This window comes from Mandrillus leucophaeus, unplaced genomic scaffold (genome assembly GCF_000951045.1).
Source record: "Mandrillus leucophaeus isolate KB7577 unplaced genomic scaffold, Mleu.le_1.0 Scaffold40, whole genome shotgun sequence".
NCBI classification, from domain to species: domain Eukaryota; kingdom Metazoa; phylum Chordata; class Mammalia; order Primates; family Cercopithecidae; genus Mandrillus; species Mandrillus leucophaeus.
Window position 1 is genome coordinate 9106953 of NW_012104254.1, and position 16563 is coordinate 9123515.

A 16563-nucleotide genomic window follows, 5' to 3' on the forward strand; every position below is an offset into this window, starting at 1 on the left:
TTGGCATAAAAGTAAGAGATTCTTCCCCCAGAGGTTTTGTTTTGTTTTGGTTTTGTTTTTTTTGAGAGGAAGTTTCACTGTTTTTGCCCAGGCTGGAGTGCAGTGGTGTAATCTCGGCTCACCACAACCTCCGCCTCCTGGGTTCAAGCGATTCTCCTGCCTCAGCCTCCCGAGTAGCTGGGATTACAGGTATGCAACACCACATCCAGCTAATTTTGTATTTTTAGTAGAGACAGCGTTTCTCCATGTTGGTCAGGCTGGTCTCGAACTCCCAACCTCAGGTGATCTGCCCGCCTCAGCCTCCCAAAATGCTGGAATTACAGGTTTGAGCCGCAGAACCCAGCCGGCCTTTTTTTTTTTTTTGAAAACATTTTACCAGGCCAGGACCTCAAATATCAGGGTTTATATTTTCTGTAAAGTTTTAATTATGAAAAAGGATTTGTGAGGTTGGTCTTAAGCTGTAGCCAATCTGATGTGCTTTGCATGACTTCCTGTATGGTCAACAGCAAACTTTGCTGCAGGCCTCCATCTTGTTTTATGTGCTTGGGATTTTATGTGCTTGGGATTGTGACCTGTAACCATGTGGCAATGTTTTTGTTCTTTCATTTCACAAGGATGCCTAGGTTCAATCCTGGCTTAGGAAATGAGTACTTTCCAGTTAATATCTGTGTGACTTCTGCCATTTGCTGATTCTCTTCCCCACCATGAACAACATCTAGGCTTTTTCTTAAATTGTCCTTTCTCTGGGTTACCTTTAAAGGTTCTAAATTTTGTAAGAATTGCTTACCCTTATCTCCTTAGAAAATACCACATACACTCACAGTGAAATCATAACCTTAAGTGAGGCTTGTTGGTTTCACCTGTGAGGTTACCTTTAGTAAAGTTTGAAAGTCAGAAATATTAGATGGTTGGCATGGCTAAAATCAGTTAATAAGGGAGTTAAAAGGATTTTCTTAGAGAGTGCTCAGCTTAATTAAAAGTGGATGTCCAAGTTATGGTATATTTAAAAGGCCTTTATGCTTTTTCCTCTTTTAGGATCTTGCTTTGCTGGAAAAAGACTTTTTCCTCAGTTGACTAAATTATTTTTCTCCATTTTGCCTTACCACTCTCAATGCATGCATGGCAGGCCCTAAGATAACTCCTGGGTCCATGGGACTCCTTGGGAAAAACAGACGAGGCACTACTCCATTTTGGGAAGAAATCTGTTTTTCTCATGGAACCCCAGGAATTAAAAATAGATAGATCCCCCTCAGACTCTGTTTTTGCCCCTAGTCATGCCTGTTTACTAGGCCTTAAAAGCTGCATGTTTTCCTAGCCCTGTCTCTTAAAGGGCTCTACCCGGAGGCCAATAATCCAAATAGGAGATGGGCAAATGAAAATCTTATGGCTTCTGGGTTTTCTTTTGCCTGTCTGTGTAGTTACATATGTGTTGTGTGTGTGATGTCTATAAAAAAAGAGCTCTAATTTAATTGGTCTAATGGAAGACAACTGCTTGGATCAAATATTTTTTTAAAGGGAAGATAAAAGCTGTAGTATGTTTTAATTCATGTGACTTTAATCTTTGAGAAATAAAAACAGCCTTAAAGATTATTGGTAAAATGCAGATATTTCAAATATAGAGAGGTGAACTAAATTATGCAGGTCAGATACTAGGTTTGCTAAGTGTTTTAAGGTTATAAACTGCCTTTTTGGTTTTTGAGAACTTTTCAACTTGTCAGCTTGACAATTGGTAAGGCCTGGGGACATACGGAATTAACCACACCCTTAATTATGTTGGAAGGAGTCAAACCCTGGCTGAATCTAGCACATAATTAAAACAACTTACCAGGTTTTGTATTAAACTTGAAATTGCTAGGGGTTACCATTATAACATGTAATTGAAACTATTGGAAATAGATTTACATGCAAGGTATGTAGGAACAGTAAGATGTGTTTTTTAGTAAAAGATTACAAGAAGACATGGAAATGTAAGTTCTTGCCTAGGGTTAAAGGATTGTTTTGAATTAGATAAAATAAAGCTGATGGTTTAAGCAAATGATGGGAGGACTGTAAAAATTAGTACTGCAAAAATTCAGTATTTGAACAGATTGACTAAATTCAAAGGGGTATTATATGATTTTTCTGTAAATTGAGCATTGAAATAAAAGCACAACAAGGTACTCTTAAGGCACTAATCAGCTCTTTAGCAAAATTAGTAAAGGGTTATAAAAGGTTTTTGCTTTTTTAAATTTCTGAGTCATCGTTTGGCAAAATAAATCACTTATGGTAATCTGTAATTCTATTTCAGTGTTTTAAACCACTAACATATTTAACAGGCTTCCCAAAATCAAACTTCAGTTTCAAAATTGTCTTTCCTGACGCCTGGCTTTTGGATGCTCCAGAGGGCCCTGGAGTATACAAAAGAGAGGTAAAAGGGATCATTTAAGATGTTTAGTTACATGGAATTGCCAAAGTGGTGTTCAATCATATTTAGGTTATATTTTGATGAAAATATTAATGTCTGTTCCAAAATTTTATGGGATTTCTAAAATTCTAATGTCTAATGTATGTGCTATCAATCATAATTAAGGTTGTTATGTTATTGTAAACCACAGAGATAACCAAACTTCTTTGTCAATTGTGTTTCTAACTGTAACTACCCTGGGCAATTTTGTTATTCCCAACAATTGTTGACTTGTTTTGGTCCTTTTCAAAAGATAGTTTATAATAAACTGGACTCTGACAGGTGCCACAGGACTCTGACAGGTGCTCTCAAATACAGGTTTCTGATAACTTTGGAGACTGTGACATTGGAAAAAAGGGAAAACATATAGGACTCATGAAGAGCTGAAATGTTCATGAATATCAAACAAAACGAGTTAACTAAATGGACTGAACTCATAGAAAACTGAAGCTATCTTTTCAACTTTTGCTTGGAATGTTGCTGATCCTTGTTTTCTTTTTCAGAGTCAAGGAAACTTATTTTGAACTATTTATGGCCTTTAATGATTAAGGTATACTCCTGTGAACAAAATTTGGAGCACATATTTCTCTCTCTTTCTCTCTCTCTGTCTGCCTGGCTTCCCCAGAATTTGGAAACTAGTTGTGAGTATTCTTAAATTATGGCAATGTAGTTGTTTGCATCAGTGCAATAAGAATCCATTTTCTTTTGCAGTAGGATGCAGTTGGAGAAACTTTTTCCAAGGCTTTGACTGGAAGGGTATGCTTCCCTTTAAGGAGTCAAGCTCGACTTGCAGAGCTGATAAAAGCCCCTTGGGAAAACTGGCCTCACACCCTTATCTATGCAGTACCTGTATAGGGTTCCTGACCTGTGGTAAGTAAAGAATGTCACTTTATGACAGGACCAGGAGCTCTAAGTTTATCTTGGGACCTTAAGAGGAGAGGATCACCCGACTCACAGGTATTTGAGGATACTAACCCATGGCTGTGCTCAGCTGTAAAAGGTCTTACCTGAAATTCCTTGTGGAACAGAGTTCCATCAAAGCCAATCTAAAAGGCCTATATAGAAACAATTATTTTTGCTGTACTTTATGCAAATAATCAGGTCAAGTATAAGACTAAAGTCTATTTTGCAAACAACTCAGTCCTATCATGATTTTTTTTTAACAAAAAATAGGACTGGAGAGACAGAAATTATGTTTCAAAACTTATCATACATTTGTCATTAAATTATAGACTCATTAGTTGTTTTTTAGTTTTTGCCTACATTTTAGACTAACCCTGCTTGTTCTTTTGAACCAACAAGGAATCGCCAGCTACAACTTAGAAAGAATAAAAGGGATGGGTGATGTTAAAACCCGGATCAAAATTCTAGTTCTGAGCAATTATCCTGCAAATCCTGCCAGGTGATGGGTATAAATAGGGTGCCCATCACCCAGAGGTTTCCTTCTTGGGAAAGTAAGACCAAGGGAGCTAACCAAAGCCAAGCCCCATGCACCCAGACCTTCGCAAGCATAACTATAGCCACCAGTTATCCGGGCATGTCACAAGACATCCTTTTCTCTCCCTTGTTGGAGGAGGACTCAGTTCCACAGCTTTACCTTAGCATTTGGCTTATGATAAGGAGCCCATGCAACACCCCCTCTCAGAGGCACATTTTTGTCCCAAACTCAATTCCAAGCTTCAGGTCAAAGCCCTAGGAAAGAAAACTGGATCTGAGGGATCCAGAGGTAGATGATAATGGAAGTTAAAAGGCATAGCACAGGTGAGCATGACTGATTCCTGCCAATTAAGCCAAGCTTCCCATTTCATGGATAAAGGTCATGGTACTATCCATGGCAGAAATGAGGTCTAGGAAATTCAAAGGCTACTGACAGGAGAGGAGATAGGGCATTAAGAGTGGATACTCCCAGCCCCTAGGCCCCCTTTTAACAAGGGTGAAGGCTGCTTTGACACCATGAGCAGTACTCTGTCATGGTCGCTGGAACTTGGGGATACAAGGATGGAGGAAAGAAAGAGGAATGGCTCACTTTCTCTCCCTCACATACCCCAGGTATTTGCTAGGAAGAGAAGGGAACCAGGGATGCCTTGCTCTCCTCTTTCTAGATGAGTAGCCATTCATCTTCAGTCTGTACCCCTTTCGAATGCATCCTGAACCCCTGGGACTCCTTTGAGAAAAAAAAATTTTTTTTTCTCTTCCTCTCTTCACTGATAGGTAATTGTCTCTCTGTACTATGGAACACTTCCCTCAGATGCATCCTTCAAACTAGGAAGAGTTAATTTCCCAAACCTTAGACTGGTTGGCCTAGGATTGGGCTCAGGAGAAGGGAACCCAAAAGCCTGACATGCTGGCAGAAGGGTAAAAGTTTTTTGTTTTTTTGTTTGTTTGTTTGTTTGTTTTTTACCAGTTGGGCTTTTGGCCTCCCTCTTCCTGTGCAAACATAAAAGGCCTCAAGACTTTTGAGCTATCCTTAGCCCTCGCTCCCGTTTCATTTTAATACATGTTTTCTAATAACCCAGTTTGTCTCTTCTCACCTTCATGCCATCGAACTCCAAATGGTCATGCAACCAGAGCCTCAGATGATGGCCCTTTTGGCTGGGAACCCTTAGATAGGCCTCTGGGGGAGATCTGACTGCTGTTTCCCAAAAGAGCACCCCCTGCCAGCAGGAAGCAGTTAAGAGTGGCCTTCATCCTTACCCTTATCCTTATTCTAATGGCAGTTAGATGGACTTCTTTAGATGAGGGAATGAGACAGCCAAATGCCTATGCAAATAAAAAGGGGTCCCTGAAGAATCTCTGACCTGCCCTACAAGTGTTTACATCTGTTGCTTTTGTGCAGATGAGGGAACCTGGCCAGGGCTTGTCTGGGCATGCCCACAGCAAACCGCAGCAGACAGGCACACTGGGGAAAATGGGTGGAGCTACAGCCATGGGGAATCCCTGCCTTATGCAGGGGAGGACTCTGCTCTCTTTGGCTCATGTGGTGACCTGGGAAGCCATCAGTGAGGTAGAGGGTCTGTTAGTGGGGCTCCATCTCATTTTTCTGAGTTTTTTCTTTTTTTCCTTTTTGCCCAGTAAATTCTGCCCCTCACCCTTCCATGTGTCCACAAACCTGATCGTTTCTGGTCGTGGGACAAGAACCCAGCTTTGGCTGAATTAAGGAGAAAGTTCTGCAACAGTATCCTTGACCTTATCAAGGTGTGTGTTATTAAGGTAAAATGCCTACTTTAAAGCCCTAGGTTTCCTCTTGGCACTTAGTCTGCAATTTGGGAAATTTGGGAAATAATTAACTAGTGAACAGCAGGTGATCCCCTGCATTGTGGCTGCTTAAGTCAGCTTACAATTTTTTTTTTTTTTTTGAGACAGAGTCCAGTTTTTTGTTTTGTTTTTTGAGACAGGGTCTGGTTCTTGTTGCCCAGGCAAGAGTGTAGTGGCGCAATCTCAGCTCACTGCAACCTCTGCCTCCCAGTCTCAAGCCAGTCTCCCACTTCAGCCTTCTGAGTAGCTGGGACTACAGGTGCATGCCACCACACCCAGCTAATTGTTTTATTCTTATAGAGATGAGATTTTTGCATGTTGTCCAGGCTGGTCTCCAACTCCTGAGCTCAAGTGATCCACCCCCCTCAGCCTCCCAAAGTGACAGTATTACAGGTGTGAACCACTGTGTCTGGCTTTTCTTAAGAAAGGAAAACTGAGTAAGCACAGATTAACAGCTTCCCTGAAAGAAGATAACTTTTATCAAGATAATAATACATTAGGATCTATTCAACTCTAATTATGGAGCTCTGCAACATTTTAATAAAGGGTGAACAGATGTTTTTACTTGACATGTATATTAGTCCCTGCTACATACTTGGCAGATACCTTGCAGACATATTAAAAATCAAGATAGCCTAGAACTGAACCTGCCCATGTTTTCACCATACAATAGTATGTGACTAAAAATTAATACAGAATTAAGGAATCTTTAAAACTAGCATAAAATTACTGTCTCAGGAATGACTTAGAATGACTTAGAAGGGACCCTAAAAGCAGTGAAATGCATTGAAGGCTATGATGATTCCTTGAGTTTGGGACTATATTAAGTGACCCTGAAATCCACTGTCTGCCAATTTCAGGTTTAACTTGCAACTCAACACCCATGGCTCTGATGGTGGCCCAAACGTTAAGTGCCAGCATAATGTCTTCCAAAGGATTCTATATTCTTTTGATTCTAACTATGGCTCACATGACTCTGAAAGGACAAATAACATTCAGTACTCACTCTAACACCCTCGAGCACTCAATGCGTTTTCGGTGCCATAATTCATAGAACAGTCTTAAAACCTAGGCTGTTGAGAGAGACAAAATAATGTTTTCAGAATTCCCCAAAATATGCTCTACATATCAAGAAACAAAAATTGGATAATTGACCACAGAGTCCACTGATGACCAGGGAAGAACCCAGGACTTGACATAAGGGAAGTTCTCACCTGACACAAAAAAAAAAAAAAAAAAAAAAGAGGAGTCCTTATGGAGTTAGAGGAGATTAAGACGACAAGATTAGAATGAGGATGCTCCCTCTGGGAGGGGCTGTCTGTGTAAGGGGGTAATGATAATAGAAACGTCAGTTTCTTATGATCCTCTTCTCATTTGGAAATCTAAGAGGAGACCTCTTGACAACAAGGGGTGTCTGTGTCAAGTGAAATGAAAGTATGGCATAGTGAGGCAGACCACGCTTGAGATTGTAATAATAGTTTTCTACAGTCTGCTCACAACTTGTAAGACACTCAGAACTTCATGCTCTATTTGAGGACAGGGATAAGGTTAGAGTTTAAATAAGAAGGACAAAGAATGTGAGGACCTCATGACAGGAGGGAGTGTCAGGGACTGGGAACATCAAAGATACCAAAGGGAGAAAATACAGTTTTATTATCACAAGAACTTCATGGTTACCATACAGTTCAGAGGCCTCTGCACTCACTACCATGGCATCATGTAAGCATGTACTTGTACCCAGATCCAGATGGCACCCAGGGAAAAGGAAGAGGAAAGAGGGAGAGAAGAAGCCCTATAAAACTGAGTACTTACCCAAACGACTAAGCCTTGAACTGGACAGTGAAAATTGGATATAAACACTGGAATATGCCACTCCACAAAGAAGTCACTCAAGTGGACTTAAGTTTAACAAAATGGGTTAGAATCAGTTGCCTCCTTTAGTCAGGCTGGGGGCTCAAGAACCCAGTTTAGTTCAGTTAGTGAGAAGAAAGTCACCTCTTTGTTCTCAATAGTTTGTAAATGTCCAGTTTATTACCTATTACTCAATCATGAATATGACACAATCTCTAGCCTCAAAGAGGTCACTGCCCAGTAATGGACATATGAGTAATTACAGTGTGGAATGTGGAAGCAGGGCTGTGCCTAATGTAGTGTGGTGGCACCAAAGAAGGAAGAGTGAACTCTGCTGAGGGAGGGCAAAGAGGGAGGGCAAAGACAGTCTAGGAAAACTTTCCAGAGGATGTAACATTTACAAGGTGCTTGAAGGACAAATGGATTTTGGGCAGGTGGACAAGAAGGGAAAGAAGATGCTGTGAAAAGGAACACGGAGACATCTTGTGCAAATGTAGGGGACATGGAAGAATGAGGGGGAGTGTGCATGTGAGTGTGCATGTGTATGATGAGTTCTAAATACTCTACTATTGTTGGGACAAAGGGTGCCAGAATTGCGGGGCAGGGAGATGGAGAAAGAAGGCCAATGACAGGGAATGACAGGTATGCCCTGCTAAGGAGTATGGGCTTTATTGTAATATACTACATATACTACTCATATAATATATACCCATATACTACCCATATCATATATACCCATATACTACCCATATCATATATACCCATATACTACCCATATCATATATACCCATATACTACCCATATCATATATACCCATATACTACCCATATAATATTCTATGTATATAATACCATGATATATCACTAGACAAAAAAGGGAAACTATTAACAGATTTTAGGCAGGAGGTCTCAATGTTCAGATTGCCATTCTAGAAAAATGACTTGGTCGGCAGATTGGAGGATGGACAGAAGACACCACCAGGAACTGGAGTATCCATTAGAAGATATTGAGGTCATCAAGGAAGGCAGGGTCAAAAAGTCATGAGGATAAAAGGAAGGGAGAGATTAGGAAAACTTTTTCTGAGATAGAAATGACAGGAATTTCTGACCAGTCACATGTGAAAGATGAGGAAGAGACAGAGTCTAGGGAAACTGTGAGAATTAGGAAAATATCAATAGTCTTTGCTCCTCTAAAGCAAAGGCAGTAATAGGGATTCAAAGCATGAGAGAACCTTCATCAGGACCACTCCCCACCCTAGCTCACATCTCAGGGAGGCACAGGTTTTCTTGCATTGCAAGTATGCTATTAAAATTGTACTGAGAGAAATTTTAAGTTAAATGTTGGCTGATGATCCAAGAAAATGCAACCCTGGAATTTTCCCCTGACACCTCATTTTGGTCTCTCTCCCTGCCTTACTTTAAGTGTGACCATTTTTGCAACAAAGGCCTCTTCAGCAATATTTTATATAGGTAGCCAACTTACAAACTTTATTTGTAACTCTAGAACCTATGAAGGGATTAAGAGTAGCTATTTGTCAGCAGGATCAAAACTCAGCTATGGATTTAAAAACAACAAAGGAATCTTACCCAACCAGTGCTTTTTGTTCACTAAATGTCAGAGTATAAGAGCTGTCTGACTTCCCAGAACTCACAGAAACATATAATTAAACTGCTCAGGACACTTTTAAAGGAAGCTGTCCTGTGAAGTTGATAAGTCCACCAGCAAGGTTTTCAAGGGCAGCCTATGGGTTATAGAAAAAAAACTGGGCACTTGGATATAAAAAAAAGAAAGCAGGTATACACTGACAACTGTCTAATCAGAATAAATGTTCAGTGAAATGGGTTGAACGTTTTAAAAGCATGACAAAGAATTATATTTAAATGCATCAAGTAAAATAATCCCTTTAGAATTGTAAGAAGGCAACCAAGCCTCCCACCCCAGCCCTGAGGGTTGGCACAGCAGCCCTTTATTCCCACCCACTCTGTCAGCCACCAGATTCAAATACAGAAGTGTGTTTTCATTCCTGCAGTTCCTCCCTACACCCTCAGCATTCAGGAAATGTGGCAGCTGAATGCATCTAGAATTTAATGAGCATTTTGCTCCAAACCAAGAAAAATAGAAAAATCATTTACATTCCACATCTATTTTCCAAAACGTCATTGAATATTGATTCAATCACAGTATGTGCATTTGCTAAGACAGTCATAATTTCAAGCAATGAAATGTTCCTTGCTCAATAAGCCATCAACTTTCTTCTACATTATTAAAGAACGGCCCATGCAACACAATCACCAGACCTGGACTCCAACGTTCAAGTAGATTCTGTATGAGCATGCTGCTTTGACCTAGTCAGTTTGCAGAATTAAGAGGAATTTTTTGGTGCCCCTTTGTTCAGTAGACTTTGTGTTTTAAGGGTGTTGGGTTCTACAGATAACATAAAGGAAAAGTCAAAGATAGTCAAAATTACTGTAGAAAATCCCTTAGGAAGTATCATGTTGGACACTGTCCACCTCTCAGTAATTCCAGAACAGCACATTTTTTCCTCCTGTGTTGGACAAATCATGTTTATTTTACTGAAAGCCAGCTAAAGTCACTGACTTGCCACAAGACCAATGAATACTGTGTCACTTGAAACTCTCGAGCTTCTATCAGAGTGGAGAGATGCTCATACCACGAGAGGGAAGTGGGCCCTGAGAGTGACCTCCCATCTCATTCTCTTTCCGGGGCACATCCTTATTGAGTAGAGCCAAGAGTGGGCAGAATCACTCCCACGCCTCAGCCTCTTAACTGTCTCTCTTTTGAACACATATAATATATGTTTGTAGGATGCAATGCTGTTCCATTTCAAAGTCCTTCCCTTCTCCAGTCTCAAGTTTTCTGTGCCTTCATCCTGGCTCCCAGCATTCCAGTGTCTCTCACTCTAGAACCCATTGAGTCAGTGTTCAATGCTGCAGTACTTTCTAACCACTTCTGCCCAATCAAAATCCGCCAGTCCTACGTTTGAGTCCATCAGAGTATGACTAAGACCCTGATTTGTTAACCTGATAAACTTAATTCATGACACAGTATCAACAGGTGAAAATGGTTCGATGTATAGCACTTCCAGTGATATTCAGGCCTAGATTATACTTTCTAAAGCCTTGGATAAAAGCAAAACCTGGACAAAGGTCGGTCAGTGGGTCTGTCTGTCTCTCTTTCTCTTTCTCTCTCTCTCAGACCCCTCCCCCATTTTTGCTTTGTCTTTACATACTAGATACTGAACTTATACCAAGATCTCTGAAGGGAAAAAATAGATGTAAAACTAATTCTCATACATGGTTTAAAGAACAAAGTTTTTTGTTTTACTTTCCAGCCTCATTTACCAGTACTCCAAACCATTTCTTTTAAGTAGAACACTTGATTCATGATGAAATTAAGTTTCTACCTGCCAAAGATTTTACACTAAAAGGAAAAAGAAAATATAGTTCATGCCTTAGCTACCACATGTTAGGTATTTTTTTCTGAGTATCATGTTTTTCTTAAAGGTGTAATTTATTAATATGTATATCATTTAGGTGAAAGACAGACTTATAGATTTTTTAAAATGTAATATTCACTTAAAATGCATTCACAGATTTTCCAAAACACTATTATGTATGTGTGTTTTCTCTCCATATCTTTCCAATATAGTAGGTGTCTATCATGAAAGAGAGCTTTTGTTTGCTTTCTACTAACAATTAGTAATGAATTTCAGAAAATGACATTTTTATTTGCTTTTGTTTTCAGAGTTGTGGTGATTTAAGGGGATTATTAATAACATTTTTCTATCCTCTAGAATTGCTCTGTGGAATAGTTTCTCACTTGTCCTTTCATCGAGTCAGGCAAATAAAGAGCAAAGGCAACATAAATTTAATCTTAATATACAAGATGAGGAGAACAATATTAAACAGATCATAATTTTTTTGTGTGAGTCCCCTAAAGCATGCCTTAAAAAGCTGCAGAGGGAACAAAATAGGGTACTGTGTGGACTGTCGTTGCCATCCAGCTCTGTGTGTGTGGTCAGGAAGTGCCATGATCCCAGCTAGAGATTTCACATCTGTGTTTCCATGAGCCAATGGACAGCATCACAGGAGCAGCTGCACATGGTGAAAGAAAATGTGCTGAAATGTGCTTTTCCTTCCAGTTCTGCCATGCAACCAATTATGTGACCATAGGCAAGTTACTCACCTCTCTGGGCCTCTGTCCCTCATCTGAAGGCTAGGAGACTGAACAGAGAGGCTTCCGCCGTCATTAGGAGTCTAGGAATTCCTGTGCTTCTCTAAGACTATTGGAGGCACTGAATGCACATGACCATCTAGCAGCCTGGTTTAGACTGCCCATCCTGGGACAGAAAAGACTGAGGACATCCAGCATCTCATATCACCCACTTTGGCATGGACCGAAACAACCAGCAAAAGTCATAAATGACAGCATACTGTATTGCAGAGGTATGAATAATTCAGTGTCTTAGGGCAGCCTCATTATCGTGGTCACCCTGAAAAAGCTAGAAACAGTTGGCAAGGGAGCACCTGCACAGGGCTCAGCTCATAGTTCTGGGCTCTTTCTCATCTTTGAAGGCCATGTGTGACCTTCCTGGCTGCTTTGGCCATACCTGAGGTGCCATGCCTGAGGGTCACTCCTCATCAGGGAGGACATTCATTCACCAGGTGGCCTCAGGTATGAGCAGCCCACCTGCCTGCCTGGTTGCATGGAGAGAAGGCTCCTTTTTAGGCCCTCGAAAATTCCTGAAAGTTTCAGTTCTCTCTGTTTGATGCAGAGCCTTTTTTAGTCAGGAGTTAAAAATGAGCAGAAACTGAGGTTCCTTGGTCACTGTACTTCCATTACCAAGTCACAATGAGGTTTAAAACACAGAAGTCTCACAGAGCTGAAGACAAATATAATCAGAGACCCCAGGAACAATACTTTATCATTTCCAAATAGCATTGTTAAAGAGCTTCATGGGCAAGATAAAATCCTAATATTGTTGGGGTGGGGGTTGGAGAGTTAATAAAACCCCAAAGAAGTGTGTTATATGACTTAACCAGTCAACTAAAGGAACAAAGATAATTAGAAAACCAAAATCCCTTACATCTTTACATTCTGAGGAAGGCAACTGATGTGACAGAAATAAATTCAAACCAGTTTCCCTGCAGATTATCCCATTTGCATATAACAAATCAATTCCCCAAACATGGTTGTCATGGCAGCCAGTACATATTGTCCCAGGCTCAGGCCCTCCCAGAGCCAGAAACATGTGGATAAGAGGTACCAGACAGTGAAGTGAGGGCTGGTTTCTCCCCTGGTACTTCTCTCTTAAGGCTTCCACTTGTGTCCACACAGTGCTGGGTCACCTATGTGACCTCAGGCATGGAGGCATGAGCTGGTTCAGTGGGTCAGAGCCCAGAACAAAACAGGGTAGGCCTAGTGAGAATGTGGCAATAGACCTGTCCTAATGTGTTAATTCATGTATCATCATTATTTTCCTTGTCATTTTAGTTTCATAGGGAATTGTATTTGTTCGGAATTGACTCTTTTGCACCCAGATGCACACATTCATTCCCATTAATAACTGAAAACTGACCCTGAGAATTGTATATGGAAGGTTTGTTGGAGAAAAAAAAAGCAGGGCTATAGTGGATACAGTGTTGTTCCCTTCAGATTCCCTCTTCACAGTGGATGCTGCCAGAAATATCAACAGCTCCCAGTCCTCAGCTGCACCCCTCACCCGAGTTGGCATCCACTTCAGAGAACTGACTCCGCCAAAGTCACGCTCCTTCCCGGGGTGGCATGCAGCCAATGACGGCCGATGTGGAGATACAATTCAGCACAACATTCCAAAAACTTCCCAGCTCTCCATTTCCCAGAGGACCAGCTTAGGCCTCTGTTATAACCATATTGCTGTTCAGTGTCTCCCTTGCTTGATTCTACCTTCCTCACTTTTTTCTAGGTCTATCTCTGGTAAGAACTCTTCGACAAACTTTCCATACACAATTCTCAGAGTCAGTTTTCAGGAAACCCAATCTAAAATGAGGACTAATGAACGTGAGTGGGCAAATCCAAACTTGGCAAGCCAAGTAAACCTTGGGTTAACAATTTTTGAAAATGATTTGCAATCGATTCAAACATGTTTACAATTAAATGTTAGGGAAGAAAATTAATTTTTTCAATTATATTCCTATATTCACCCTGTACTAGAATAAAAGATTATTAAACCTCTGAAGCAGAGAAACAAAAATACCTTTAGCATATGGCCTCCCTGTAAGAACTGTGGAGGAGAACGTCACATCTGGTGAGGTACCTGTGACATGCAGGAGGGACCTACTCCTCAAATGTGTACCTTAAAACACCTTCTAGGTAATAAAGCATCTGTTGGCCTCTGGCACTCTGTTCAAATCACTGGTTACCCAATGGGAGCCTCTTACCTCCAGGACCAGCCACAGCTGTCCCCCTACACAGTGATCCGCTTTGTAAAACATCCCATAAAACTTTACAACATTGGGATGATTAGGAAGGAACTGCAAAATGTTGTATTCTGCCTCAATTTCTTCATCCATATCCTAAACAGGGTAGAAAAATGCAAGTTGGATTAAATCTAATATGTAAAGAAGGGTACAGATATGATATCATGCTCAAGTACTTAGTAAAACATATTTACTATGTATTTTCAATCTCATTACCATATCTTCAAAATATCTAACAATGGACATTCAGATATCAACCTATACCTTCTATTATTACATGATTACATTCTATTATTACAACCTATACCTTCGATTATTACATGATTACATTCTATTATTACAATCTATACCTTCGATTATTACCTAATTATTTTATCTATAGTGTTTGTGATATTCTTTTTTCTTTAATAATACTATCACAAATATCTGTTTTATTGAAAAGTCTGAATTTTCAAAGCAGTTAAGGAGAAGTTGTTTGAAGGGACCTAACACAGAATAGGACATGTAAAACCTCACTGTGCAAAACAGCATACAGCATTATAACCTCGGTGCTCTAAAATAAGATGTCAGTCTAAGATGATCAAATCTCACAAGCCTGGGTCACTTTGTAACTTACAGAAAGACCAGGTAGTAAAACATATCACTGTTTCCAAGAGAATAACTTTTGAAGATCCCAGTGGTCCCAAACCAAAACAACAGTAAAATGGACAAGAAACAAAAGTCAAGGGAAGCTTTAACTCCAAGTGGAGTCCCTTCATTCAGAGAAGCTGACAAATCATGACCTATTTTGAGATTTCATGCCAGGTTTCATGAAGATTAAACCTAAAATCAAGAAAAGAAGTTGAAAACTTAGTGTGCATAAAACACCAAATTCTGGTTATAATTTACAACTGTTACTTACACTGATTGGATCCAGAATTTTCACCGCAGCCAGGCTCCCATCTCTCTTGTTAGTTACCTTGTAGACCTTGCCATAGGTGCCTTTACCAATGGTCTCTATAATTTCCCAGGTGTCCGTGGGATCTGGAAGTGATTCAAGTCCAAGCATCATAGGATTATAGTGAAATAATCCATACAGATGTTTCCTGGTAGGGAGAATAATTTGTTATGTGCAACAGATCACAGAACTGGGGGCAGTGAACTTTTGAAACAAAAAGATTTTTATTTCTTAACCAGCAACCTAGTGTTACTTTTTATTTTCTTCCTCTATGTTAAATTTTTTGAAAAAGAACTTGAACCCTCCTTAAGTAATGGTAATAAAAGATAGAGTCGAGGAGTAGCATGGTTCTGAAACATCCTAAAAACATGATTCTAAAACTGGAAATTATGTACACACCACAGGAGAGAGTAAAATGGCCAAAGAGGATATTCTGGTCATGATTGGACAGTTGTCTTGATAGGCTGCTGAATGGTGACTGCTGCCAGGGAAAGTGGCTGAAAACTGTAAGTCTAACACCTTTGTCCCTAGGTTATGGTAACCTTGATGAGGGCTCCCTGATAGCCACTGGAAGCTAATCCCCAACATCTGTGTACAAAGTCTGGGCTGCTAAGAAGGAGGTTTGGTGCACGTACCAAGCATTAGTCAGTGTACAACACATATTGCTGCATAGGTCTTGGGGCCTACAAACATTAGCCACGCTCAGACCTCATCCATACAATAATACCTAGTGTGGGAATCACACTGAGGGGTTAACAAGGAGCAGCAAACTCACTTTGCCTTAGCAGTACTCTATTTAATAAGGACACAGATCTTTGGAGTTTGAGTAAGTATCAACAGCAAGCTTGGCAGGCAAAGTCACCCAAAACTGATCCCACGAAAAATCCTCTCCAAGTTCGGTTGCTCTCAGGCTGGGTGTGAGGTCCCATCTCTGGTCTGCTTCTAAACCCCAGAGGAGGGACAATCAGGCTCCAACAACAAGAGCCACCATATCCAATCCCCACACTGAGGCTTCGTGTCTACCCAGGGTGAGCGCTTCTGACTCATGCCGGGCATTCCAATCTGCACTTCTAATTCGAGTTATTTTCTACACTGAATTCTCCCAAAGCAAAGCCTTTGACCTGGCACAAAAATTCACTTCTTTTCTTTACCCTGTCTGATGAGAGCATTTCAAAAACACTGAACACCATTACAATCAAAACACAAAAACAACAACAAAGGGGCCTACAGCCAGTTCAGTACCTTAAGGGCCCAGGCAAAGCCCACTATGGGCTGAGGCGGGATCCTCAGCTGGTCAAACAACCCCTGCCTTTCATGTGCTGGTTTCAAGATTTTCAGGAACTGCAGCCTTTCCGCCTAGCCAGTGTTTTATAAAGTCAGTCTTTTTCACCACGTGCTTCACATCTGTGCCCTTATCTGTACATCATTGTGCTATTAGTTACAAAATACTTTTAAATAACTTTCCTTTTCAATTAAATAAATGTCTTTTAAAGGCACTTTATAGTATTATCCTCAATGTAAAACCAGTATCATTTACCATAGATCAAAATTAACTGCAAAAAGATGATTAAAAACACTAAAGAATTATTCAAGCCCAG

At 40.4% G+C, this 16563-nt stretch overlaps 1 protein-coding gene across 5 annotated transcripts in view; it reads right to left on the reverse strand.

Moving 5' to 3' along the window:
- MYO3B (myosin IIIB) overlaps positions 1-16563 on the reverse strand; it is a 545921-nt gene that overhangs the window by 489883 nt on the left and 39475 nt on the right. For all 5 annotated transcript variants that reach the window (XR_001007340.1, XR_001007338.1, XR_001007339.1 and 2 more), the window contains exons 2-3: positions 14930-15113; positions 13990-14124 (exon numbers count right to left, since the gene is read on the reverse strand). Coding sequence is in view for 2 of the 5 variants with exons in the window: in XM_011991954.1 (XP_011847344.1) it covers positions 13990-14124; positions 14930-15113 (319 nt within the window). In the remaining 3 variants the exon portion in view is untranslated. The remainder of the gene's footprint in view (positions 1-13989; positions 14125-14929; positions 15114-16563) is intronic.